General features: G+C 39.7%; 1 protein-coding gene across 1 annotated transcript; it reads left to right on the forward strand.

Moving 5' to 3' along the window:
- Nucleotides 1–267: 267 nt before the first annotated feature.
- On the forward strand, nucleotides 268–11,003 carry nsmce4a.L (NSE4 homolog A, SMC5-SMC6 complex component L homeolog). The gene is given in 11 exon segments (NM_001127872.1): nucleotides 268–459; nucleotides 2,589–2,669; nucleotides 2,956–3,086; nucleotides 4,692–4,855; nucleotides 4,961–5,060; nucleotides 5,828–5,918; nucleotides 8,099–8,193; nucleotides 8,517–8,565; nucleotides 9,036–9,127; nucleotides 9,239–9,301; nucleotides 9,602–11,003. Coding segments are annotated over 10 exon segments (1,005 nt in total). The 5' UTR covers nucleotides 268–311; the 3' UTR covers nucleotides 9,293–9,301; nucleotides 9,602–11,003.
- Nucleotides 11,004–12,823: the final 1,820 nt, after the last annotated feature.

Here is a 12,823-nt window from a genome sequence, read left to right on the forward strand (position 1 = left end):
GAAGTTCATCTTCTCATTTACTATAACAAAAGCCATAGATTTTCCATCTGAATGAAAACAGGCCAAAAGTATATTCAGCACCGACCCTAATCATTTAGGTTATGTTGAAAATAAATAAAAATAACATTTCATCCTAACAACGTAACAGTAGTATCGCCAACGCTGTCTGACCAGAGCGAGGCTTGAAACGCAAATGTCCCGCCCGCTTTTCCGTAGCAGCCAAATTCTTCTGGTGGCGCTGGCTTGGTCTCTCTGTACGCGGCAAAACATTCAAAACTCCTTTGGGAGGTGCAGGGCCGGTGTTTGGAACCATGTCCAGCCGGAGATCGGCTGCTGCCTCCGAGTCGGAGGATCCCGAGGGGAATATGAATGGAGGCGATTATGAGTCCACCGACGGGGACGATCTCAGCCGCAGGCAAATACGGCAGCGGTACTGGGACCTTATACGGAACGTACAACGTGAGTCCTACCGGGTGGGCAGAGATTTCAGCTTGACTGTGCCAGATGCACCTGTTCAATGGGATAATTGTGCCCTCCATTCCCCCAAGGCTCTTTAATTTGTCTAATCTATATATCTAATTATCTGTCTGTCCTATCTCTCTGTAATTTTGTCTATCTATCTATCATCTATTATCGATCGATCTATCGATCTATAATTTAGCTATCATCTATCTATCTATCTATCTATCTATCTATCTATCTATCTATCTATCTATCTATCTATCTATCTCCCCAAACTCCCAGCACTCACGATAAATATCCTCTCGTTGCCTGGGTGCACGCCTCATGAAACTTCATACGATCCTCTCCAGAAGAAGCCGCACTACTCAGGACTTATTGTAAAGTAATACATTTATTGAACACACTAACGTTTCGGCTGCAACATCAGCCTTTGTCAAAGTTACACACATTAAAAAAATTACCCTTAAATACCCATGCTATGGCGCGAAAATATCACAAATCAAATCAAATCATATTTGTGATATTTTCGCGCCATAGCGTGGGTATTTAAGGGTAATTTTTTTAATGTGTGTAACTTTGACAAAGGCTGATGTTGCAGCCGAAACGTTAGTGTGTTCAATAAATGTATTACTTTACAATAAGTCCTGAGTAGTGCGGCTTCTCCTGGAGAGGATTATATATATATATATATATATATATATATATATATATATATATATATATATATATATATATATATATATATATCTTTCTCTCGCCCATGCTATCTATTTGAAATCTCCCTATCTCTCCATATAATATTTCTGTATATATCTATATCTCTCTTTCTCTCGCTCATTCTATATATCTGTCTGTCTATCCATCTAATTATCTGTCTGTCCTCTCTCTCTCTCTCTCTCTCTCTCTCTCTCTCTCTCTCTCTCTCTCATTCTGCCTATTTATCTTTCACTCTGTCATGTACCTTTTCCGTTGCCTGCCCCTAGTCTGGGCCCTTCACTGGGTGCTGGTTCTTAAGCGCTCCCCAAAGTCATCAAGTAAGCGACCTGGCCCTGAACCCAAGCATGTTATATACATTGAGAGACTGTGGGTAATATCACACATGCCAGCAGAGATCTTCATCTAATACAATATACTATAGATACAGGTACTTTTCTGCAGATATACATGTGTGTACCTATAAATGCAATCATTACATAAATGATTAAATAAAAACGAATGAAGCACAATCTGCACAATCCCATCACTACTAACACCATCCTGAATGCACAGAAAACTCTCTAAAATCCTCCCGTTTTGGGAATGACTAGGGGTGCACACCAAACCAAGGGTTCAGTTTTGGCCAAATCTGCCCAGAATCCTAAATAACCTACCCAAACTCTTGATATGTTATACAATGACCTTATTGCACGAGGCTAAAGTTTCAGCTTGTCAATATCAGCAATGATCCAGGACTTCAAACTTGTCACAGGGGGTCACCATCTTGGAAAGTGTCTGTGACACACATGCTCAGTGGGCTCTGATTGGCTGTTGAGAAGCTAAGCTTAGGGCTCGTCACTAATTATCCAGCAGAAAATGAGCTTCCCCTGTAATATAAGCTGATGCTACAGGTTTGCTGATTATTAAATTCTGATGCTAATTGCACTGGTTTCTGTGCTGCCATGTAGTAATTATCTGTATTAATCACTAATCAGCCTTATATTGTGACATTTCTATTCTATGTGTACTGTATATTGTGAGTGGGTCCCTAAGCTCAGTAAGTGACAGCAGCACAGAGCATGTGCAGTGAATCAGCAGAAAAGAAGATGGGGAGCTACTGGGGCATCTTTGGAGACACAGATCTTTACTGCTAAAGGTCTGTGGTTGCCTTGGGCTGGTACAGAAGCACAAAACATCATGTACAACATTTCTAGCTACTTCTTTAGTTACGCTTTAGTTCTCCTTTAAATTGACCTGTCTCAAGAAACTGTCCTTCACCAAGGGACCGTTAATGTGCGGTGTTAGATGCGTAACTCCCCATATTGCCACTGTGTCTAACCAATAATACTGTGGCAAAGTGGGTGCTGGCGGGTAAAGCAAATCACTTTAGGAGCAGTCTCTCTTAGTAAATGCTTTTTATTTCTTTGCAGAGAACCGTGAGGAAATGCTGAGCTCCAGGACTGATAAACTGACAGAAGCCCTGCAGGAGGCCAATAAAATCTTTGCAGGAGGCAAGTGATGGGGGGGGGGGGGGGGGCAAGACTTGTAAATGGATTTTCTAATTCTTCGCTATAAATACAGACCCTTTTACTGGGGAGATTACTCTTTTACTCGGTTTTGGGGGTTTTCACTGCTTTGGAACAATGTTCATTTTATTTACATTTTTTAATTCTTCTCTTTACAGGCTTTAATATTCCTCATTCCTAAAACCACATTCTTAGTGGGAGATCTTTAGGGATTCATAGGTGGAGCAACCCACATAATTAACAACTGTCATTTTTTTTTTTGCATAATTAGTGTCCCGTGCCAGAGAAGCGGCACTTGATGCCCAGTTACTGGTTCTGGCTTCTAGCCTTGGCAAGGAGAAAGCCAGTCAGCTTCATGCTGATATGACTGTGTTTGACCCAACGTCATTTACAGCAGATCTGGTAAGTTGCATGTTCAAATCCACACGCTTCTTTATATGACGCAGTCGATTATTATAATACGACCTGCAAACATGGTAAATTAGAATTGCTGTAAATCTCCCAGATAAAGTCAATTATCTGTACATGTATGCTGGCCTGCCAATGGCAACAGATATCCATATACACGTATGGGACCTAATATCCGGAATGCTCGGGACCTGGGGTTTTCCTGATAAGGGATCTTTGTATCTCCATACATTGTCTACTTAAAATTAATTTAAACATTCAATAAACCCAATAGGCTGGTTTTGCTTCCAATAAGGATTAATTATACTTAGTTGGGATGAAGTACAAGCTACTGTTTTATTATTACAGAGAAAAAAAAAATCAAGTTTAAAAATCTGAATTATTTGATTAAAATCGAGTCTATGGGAGATGGCTTTCTCGTAATTAGGAGCTTTCTGGATAAAGGGTTTCCAGATAACGTATCCCATATCTCTACTATGGGTATCAGTCAGTCCCCATCCTCCTCTTAATGTGGTTTTATGTGGAAAATAAAACTGCGGGCCAGTCAACTACACAACCCATTGCCCTCCATCTTACCTCTACCCATGCGCTTTCCTTTTCCTCTGTAGCTTTTTTATTGTAAAGGAGTGGTTCACCTTTAAGTTAACTTTTAGGTAGATTTATTATGATTCGAGTTGGGTTTTCCACGAAAATTTGAGTTTTCAAGTTATTTTTTTGTTGTTGTTGTCAAAACTCGTATTTTCGGGTTAAAAAACTTAAATTTTCTGAGATTTCTTATACTCCGACCCTTCAAATAAATTGAATCTGAAAATCCACCATCCAAAGCCTGTCAAGCTCATGTAGGTGTCAATGGCTGAGGTCTCTTGAACCATTTGAAGATGTTAATAGCCTTCACCATGTGCAATTTTTGCCCAATAAACTGGAATGATGCGAACTTATTGAGTTTTTTCTCTAGTTTTCGGGTTTCGCAACTTGATTTCGCAGAATCAAGTTTTTTCTTCAGTAAGACACCATTCTAGTTGTGAGTTCATTTGAGTTCATTCAAGATATTAAAAACATTCAACCTTTGATAAATAACCCCCTTAGTATGTTATCGAATGTCCTGTTCTAAGCAACTTTTCAATTGGTCTTCATTGGTCTTTTAATAGTTTTTTTTTTTTTCCCCTTTTTCTTCTGACTCTTTCCAACTTTCAAATTGGCCCCATCTTTTTATTACTCCTCTTTCTATTCAGGCCTCTCCTGTTCGTATTCCAGTCTCTTGTTCAAATCTATGAATGGTTGCTAGGGTCATTTGGACCCTAGCAACCAGATGGCTAAAATTGCAAACTGGAGAGCTGCTGAATTAAAAAAAAAAAAAGATAAGTAACTCAAAAACCACAAATAATAAAAAATTAAAACCAAATGCAAATTGTCTCAGAATATCACTCTCTACATCATACTTAAAAGTTAACTGGTGAACAACCCCTTTCAAATTAAAATTATAGATAATTTAGATATTATGATACTTTTCATCCATTTGTTTTTTTAATTATCTTTTTTAGAGGCTGAAGTTCTAAAGTTTAATGGGGGAGTAAAGAAACCAGTCTTGTGTTTCCGTAGCTCTCGTTCATGGGCTTAAATCGTATGGAATCCCCAGGACACAATTCTGCGAATGAAAGCGACGACGAGGGTTATGCCGGGGGATACCTGCCCACTGATGCTTGGCAGAAACTCGGGTCAGAAGCAGAAAATTACTTAAAGAGAACGCCAACCTTTCATTTTATGTGAGTTCTGGGCTGATTTGTTTGTGTTTATTTACACTGCACTGATAATGCGAGATCTGTCTGTGCTACTGGTGCGTCAACCTTTTCTATGTTGTGGTTACTCAGGTTGGGGTCATTTAAGACCGAACCTCCAGTTGTCAAACAACGCATCGAACGTCAGAAGAGGTCTAATAAAACCGAGGAGAAAGGAGTAATGCCAGCACAGGTATGTGATCTAATCAACACCCTAATTAACGCACTACTATGAACTTTTTAAAGGAGAACTAAAGCCTAACTAAAGAAGTAGCTAGAAATGTTGTACATAATGTTTTTGGGTTCTGTACCAGCCCAAGGCAACCACAGCCTTTTAGCAGTAAAGATCTGTGTCTCCATAGATGCCCCAGTAGCTCTCCATCTTCTTTTCTGCTGATTCACTGCACATACTCTGTGCTGCTGTCACTTACTGAGCTTAGGGACCCACTCACAATATACAGTACACATAGAATAGAAATGTCACAATATAAGGCTGATTAGTAATTAATACAGATAATTACTACATGGCAGCACAGAAACCAGTGCAATTAGCATCAGAATTTAATAATCAGCAAACCTGTAGCATCATCTTATATTACAGGGGAAGCTCATTTTCTGCTGGATAATTAGTGACGAGCCCTAAGCTTAGCTTCTCAACAGCCAATCAGAGCCCACTGAGCATGTGAGTGTCACAGACACTTTCCAAGATGGTGACCCCCTGTGACAAGTATGAAGTCCTGGATCATTGCTGCTATTGACAAGCTAAAACTTTAGCCTCGTGCAATAAGTGTGTTATGTAGAATATTCATTTTTAGGGTTTACTTCTCCTTTAAATGTTTTACAGAAACTTAAATTTGTATGGTAGCAACAAGCTATACAGTTACTTGGCAGTGCCAGTAGACTGTGAGTTACGCTTTACTCCTAAGCCTTTGGCTCATGTGTTTAATGTTTGGTGTGTAGCTGAAGAAAATGGAAGAATCCCACCAAGAAGCCACAGAGAAAGAGGTGGAACGGATTCTGGGATACTTGCAGACATTCTTCAGAGATGAACGTAAGTGAAGATCCTTTATATCAGTGCAGGGGGAGTGATTGCAAGTGCTGTGAGCCTTTTTTCCCCATAATGCATCAGGGCCCATTATACACATGTAGACTTATAGTAGTAATAATATATATTTAGTGTCTCTTTGCTCGTATGCATTCTAAAGAAGGGTTGTAGTGGCTGGGGGATATATGATTGGTGCCCTGGGTGGGGTGTCAAATTCCACCCACTATGGTACTGTATTTATCTGGTTAAAGGGGTGGCCCACCTTTAAAGGGACAGTTCAGTGTAAAAATAAAAACTGGGTAAATAGGCTGTGCAAAATAAAAAATATTTTTAATCTAGTTAGTTATTAAAAAATGTAATGTATAAAGTCTGGAGTGACTGGATGTGTACCATAATAGCCAGAACACTACTTCCTGCTTTGCAGCTCTCTAACTCTGAGTTAGTCAGTGACTTTAAGTAACATGGGCCATAACTGTTCAGTGAGTTTGCAATTGATCCTCAGCATTCAGCTCAGATTCAAAAGCAACAGTTATGACCCATGTGCCCCCCCCTTCATGTCACTGATTGGTTACCCTGGTTACCAGGCAATAACCAATCAGTGGAAACCAAGAGAGCTGAAAAGCAGGAAGTAGTGTTCTGGCTATTATGTTAGACACCCAGTCACTCCATCACAAAACAGTTTCCCCAGTGTCATTTATTGGGACTTCAAAATGGTTATCTTTCCTACGAGTCCTATGGCAAATCAACATACAAGGGAAAATGTTATAGGTTAATCTATTTGAATTTTCTGCTCAAGTGCCGGTTCCAGCTCACCCTTAAGGATTGTTGGTCCGGGTGCAACATGCCCCGGACCCCTCACGTGTTCGCTGGAATCGGCTCCCCAAATGGATGAAAGTATGAGATCTTACCCGGACTTCGTTGTGACCCAGGTGCAGCCGCCCTGAGTCCGTCGCTAAGGGAAGACGCAATGTTGCACACACGAGTTCTAGGCAACGCACTCTTCGGATCACCCAAGGAATCGCTTGGTCTTCAGATCATTGGTAAAAAACTTTGATTTTATTGAAGATTTAACATTTTAACAAACTGTGTAACCCTGCGCCATGAGGTCTGACGCGTTTCGTGTCACTGCACTTCATCAGAGACCTCATGGCGCAGGGTTACACAGTTTGTTAAAATGTTAAATCTTCAATAAAATCAAAGTTTTTTACCAATGATCTGAAGACCAAGCGATTCTTTGGGTGATCCGAAGAGTGCGTTGCCTAGAACTCTTGTGTGTGCATCCAGTCACTCCAGCCTTTGTACATTACATTTTTGACTAACTATATTGAAAACATTTTTTATTTTGCACAGCCTATCGGTTTACCCAGTTTTTATTTTTATGCTGAACAAATCCTTTTAGTTAACTTTTAGTATGTTATAGAATGGCCAGTTCTAAGCAAAATTTGCCTTCTTCTTCTGACTGCAGTTTCCAAATAGGGGGGTTACTGACCCCATCTAAAAACAAATGCTCTGTAAGGCTACACATGTATTGTTATTGCTACTTTTAATTAGTAAACTTTCTATTCAGGCAGCTTAGAGAAAGGCATTCAGTGTCGAGTGCAGTAGATAATGGGGTTAATTTACCCAGAAAAAAAGTGCCCCTAAGGCACGGAACTTTGCTTTGCTGTGATGTTTTTTTGCTAAATAAATACTTTTTAACTACATCAATTTACGGAGTGTGGTCTGGTATGTGCCTGCCCATCATTATCTATTTTCTATTCAGGCCTCTCCTATTCATATTCCAGTCTCTCATTCAAATCCGTGCATGGTTGCTAGGGTAATTTGGACCCTAGCAACTAGATTGCTGAAAATGCAAACTGGAGAGCTGCTGAATAATAAAAAAAAAAGATAAATAAGTCAAAAACGACATAATAAAAAATTAAAACCAATTGCAAAAAGGAGAGCTGCTGAATAAAAAGCTAAATAATCCCAAAATCACAAATAAATAATGCAAACCAATTGCAAATTGTCTCAGAATATCACTCCCTACATCATACAAAAAGCTAATATAAAGGCGAACCACTCTTTAAAAGAAAAAGTTTAGATATTATGTTTCTTAATTATCTGCTTTATAGACTGAAGTTCTATAAATAAATATTGTATGTGTATTTATATAAGTACATACGTTTCCCTTATTTCTTCTTCAGCGGAAACCCCTATTTCTTTTTTTGACTTTGTCATTGATCCAAACTCCTTTGCACGAACAGTAGAGAACATCTTTCACGTCTCATTTATTATAAGGGTGAGTATATCATGTATATGTGTGTGTGTGTGTGTATACCCTTTTCACTGGTTGGGGTTCTTGCCTCCCATCTTGGACTTTCTTCCTTGGGCTCTAGAAGCATTTGGAGCAGGTTTTCAAACTGTCCATTGTTTCCACTAGAGCTTTCAGGCTATTGCCATTGTGTTCAGTGATTTTGGGTTATTTGGCGCTGCCTATGATTTACTTAAACACATGGACATGCCATTGCTCTATTAGTATCTCCTAGTATCTAATGGATATACAGCAGAATGACGGAATGATTTTATACGTTTAATATGACACGCAATCTGACCTTCTTCTAGGACGGCTTTGCTAGAATAAAGCTCGATCAGGACAAACTGCCGATCATAGGTAAGTGTCTTTATATACAGTACTGTGTTAATGGATTGGCACAAAGTATTATAAGGTCTTCGGACAGTGCTGTAAAAATTGTTTTGCATCTAGTAAGGTCTAGGATCCATTTTTAGGAAACCCGTTATCCAGAAAGCCCTGAATTACAGGAAAGCCACCTTCCATAGACTCCATTTTGCTCATATAATTACAATGATTTTCTCTGCAATAATAAAACAATACCTTGTACTTGATCCAAAGTAAGATATAATATTGGAGGCAAAACCAGCCTATTAGATTTATTTAGTGTTGATATGGTATTTTAGTTGGTTTATGGTATGGAGCTCCAAATTACAGAAGGACCCCTTGTCCAGAAAACCCCAGGTCCTGAGCAGGTTCTTACCCTGATAAAAGCTCAATATGAATGGCAGATAATACAGTATGCTTCCCAGTTGGGCTGACTCCCTGCGCGTGTTTTTTATTCTTCGCAGAACCAATTGCTCAGGAAAATGAAGGCAATATCGACAAAGATAATCAGCCGAGGTATCAGGGAGTCGTGTCCCTTAGCCACCAAGACTGGAAGGTAAAAATATCATAACTTCCCCCTTCCTTCTCTTACAGTTAATTACACCCTGGAAAGTTTATTTTTTTTTATTTTTTTATTAATTCTCACCAACTTTTTATTTCCATTCAGGAAATCGTAGAGACATTTGAAATATCTGAACCGATGATCCCCCCACCAGTGTAACCTTAATATGTAAGTATAATATGTGTATGTACAGGTTTGCAGCCTTAGTCATAGTGTTACGCCTATGCAATAGTAAGGAAAAATGAATGCATTAGAAGGCCACAGAGAAACCTCTGTATAAACAAACCCCTCCCCCCTTCTCTCCACATTTATAATGAAATCCTCCCTATCCAGCAGTACATCACCTGTGCCATAACACAAGACTGCGTTTAGCATCACTCAATTCTCTGTGCTTCATGTTTATATTTATCCTTCAGTGATATTCTTACCCTTTCATTCATTTCCCTTTTTTATCTCTCTTTTTTTTAGGTTTGCAAGAAGTTTTTATATTTTACTTTTTTTTTTCTATTTTTTACCTTGGACGTTTGAGCTGAATGTTTTATATGTGTAAATTCTTGTACATACCTAGAAATCCAATTTAAGCCATGGCGGCCTTCTCTTAACTGGCAATTAACAGAGCATGTGCAGTGAATCAGCAGAAAAGAAGATGGGGAGCTACTGGGGCATCTTTGGAGACACAGATCTTTACTGCTAAAGGGCTGTGGTTGCCTTGGGCTGGTATAGAAGCACAAAACATAATGTACAACATTTCTAGCTACTTCTTTAGGTAGGCTTTAGTTCTCCTTTTAAAATCACACTTACCCAGGGTACTTTCCTGCACTACAGAAGTCTTCAGAAAAATGCATCACATGTGCTAAGTGTGAACTCACGCAGACAGGCCTGGATGGGATTGGATAGGTCCTGGCATTTCAAGCACACAGAGGTCCATACAGCCCCACCAGCCCAATAAATATATGGCATCTTCTAGCAGCTCCTCTGGCATTTGCCGGAATCCATAAATTGCCAGTCCGGGCCTGCGTGCAGAGGATATCCTGGGACAAGATTGTGGTGGCCCGCTCTGCAGCAAACTATACAAGGCTGGTTTTGCTAAAGATCGGAGATGATACAAGAACACAGACACAGGCCCCTGTTTTATACATGTCTGTGACCTCATTATTTCAATATTATCCGACCCAAGAGCAAGAAAAGTTGCACAGCACTGACCCAGATCAAGAGCACGTGTCTCCAGTGCTGCTGGATTTTACCACCGTGGCATTTTATAGTAGATTTAAATTTCTTTTTATATATTTTTCTTTGGATATTTCGCGGATATGTCCTTTAATGTATCCATTACTTGTGGCACAACTTTAGTTCTTGACTTCATAGTCCATAAATTAATGTTTGTGGATGTCTCTCTGGAAGCAGGAATGACCATCTTTAAATGCGTAAATAAACACTTTTGATTATCAGATTAAAAACCAGTCGCTTTCCAGTTCACTTTTGCTGCTTATGTGGGAAGGCGATGGTCCCAGACTTGTGTATAAGGGGTTTCATGTACTTTATTTGCATTGGGTCATTTGTTTTAAAGGGGAGGTTCACCCGTGTTTTAGTATGTTATAGAATTGCTCATTCTAAGCAACTTTTCAATTGGCCTTTATTTTTTATAAAATGCACTGTAAGGCTACACATTTATAATTATTGCTACTTTTTATTACTCGTCTTTCTATTCGGGCCTTTACTATTCATGTTTCAGTCTCTTATGCAAATCAATGCATGGTTGCTAGGGTAATTTGGACCATAGCAACTAGATTGCTGAAATTGCAAACTGGAGAGCTGCTGAATAAAAAGCTAAATAACTCAAAAACCACAAATAATAAAAAATGAAAACTAATTTCAAATTGTCTCAGAATATCACTCTTTACATCATATTAAAAATGTATTTAAAGGTGAATAACTCCTTTCACCCAATCAGCTGAATACAGAATCCTCCACAAAATTAAGCCAAACACCTTGCTTGCATCTCATTGGCAGCTGGCATTTTTAGCCCATGATTTAGTGCTCTTGTGGGTACGAAACGCGTAGGGCAGATGGAAATGCAAGTATATTTTTTTTAACTTTGACAAATAAAGATGTGTTTTTTTGTTAACTAAAATATTTTGGTCCTGTGGATCCGTTTGAGTGCTGAACAACCCTACTCTTTTTTTGAATATTCCATTCTGGGGCACCTTGTTTCTCCTACCATTGTGAGTTGCCATTTTTACCCAATATAGTAAGAAGTGTTTTGTTTATGGATGTATTTGCTTTGTTTATGGATACACTTCACATTATTCCAGTCTTTGAAAAGCCAACGTTTTATCCCCACGAATAGGATCACCCATTGATCCACCAAAAGCTGGTTGGCCTAATCTCTCCCAAATGGTGACCCACTACCCTCCAGAATGTAAATGGTTCCGACAGCACCTCCAAGTGTATCCTTAAAGGAGAAGGAAAGTCATCCTGCACTTGGGGGTGCCAAATGTTAGGCACCCCCAAGTGATTGTATTGACTTACCTGAAACCCCGGGCCAGTGCTCCTATCGGCAGAAAACTGCACTGCCCCGGCTTCTTCTTTCTTCAAATTGCCCGGGGCAAACGCATGCGAAGTTGAAAGAAATAGCCAATTTTCGATTTTCGTTCTACTGCGCAACCGCAAGAGGAAGACGGAAGAGGATCGCTCCGTGGTGCTCACTGGAATAACCTCGGCTGGTGCAGTTTTCTGCTGATAGCACCGGGTCTGGGTTTCAGTTAACTAAATACATTCACTTGGGGGTGCCTAACATTTGGAACCCCCTTGACAGCGGCAAAGCCATGTCTCCTCTCCTGAAGTCCCGAAAAGCCGAAATGTGGAAGTGCTGAAATGTGGAAGTGCCGAACAGCCAAAGTCCCAAAGTGCCTCAAAGACCCAAAGTCACGAAAACAGCCAAAACTGAAGTCTTGAAGCCGTGAAAAGACCCAAAGTCTTGAAAACAGCCAAAATGTAAGACCTGAAGGGATCCTGTCATTGGAAAACGTTTTTTTTTTTTCAAAACACATCAGTTAATAGTGCTACTCCAGCAGAATTCTGCACTGAAATCCATTTCTCAAAAGAGCAAACAGATTTTTTTTATATTCAATTTTGAAATCTAACATGGGGCTAGACATTTTGTCAATTTCCCAGCTGCCCCAGGTCATGTGACCTGTGCCTGCACTTTAGGAGAGAAATGCTTTCTGGCAGGCTGCTGTTTTTCCTTCTCAATGTAACTGAATGTGTCTCAGTGAGACATGGGTTTTCCTATTGTGTTGTTCTTAGATCTACCAGGCAGCTGTTATCTTGTGTTAGGGAGCTGCTATCTGGTTACCTTCCCATTGTTCTGTTGTTAGGCTGCTGGGGGGGAAAAGGGAGGGGGTGATATCACTCCAACTTGCAGTATAGCAGTAAAGAGTGATTGAAGTTTATCAGAGCACAAGTCACATGACTTGGGGCAGCTGGGAAATTGACAAAATATCTAGCCCCATGTCAGATTTCAAAATTGAATATAAAAAAATCTGTTTTCTCTTTTGAGAAATGGATTTCAGTGCAGAATTCTGCTGGAGCAGCACTATTAACTGATTCATTTTGAAAAAAAATGTTTTCCCCATGACAGTATCCCTTAAAGTCTCAAAAACAGCCAAAATTGAAGTCCGGAAGTGTGAA

This window comes from Xenopus laevis, chromosome 7L (genome assembly GCF_017654675.1).
Source record: "Xenopus laevis strain J_2021 chromosome 7L, Xenopus_laevis_v10.1, whole genome shotgun sequence".
Lineage (NCBI taxonomy): Eukaryota > Metazoa > Chordata > Amphibia > Anura > Pipidae > Xenopus > Xenopus laevis.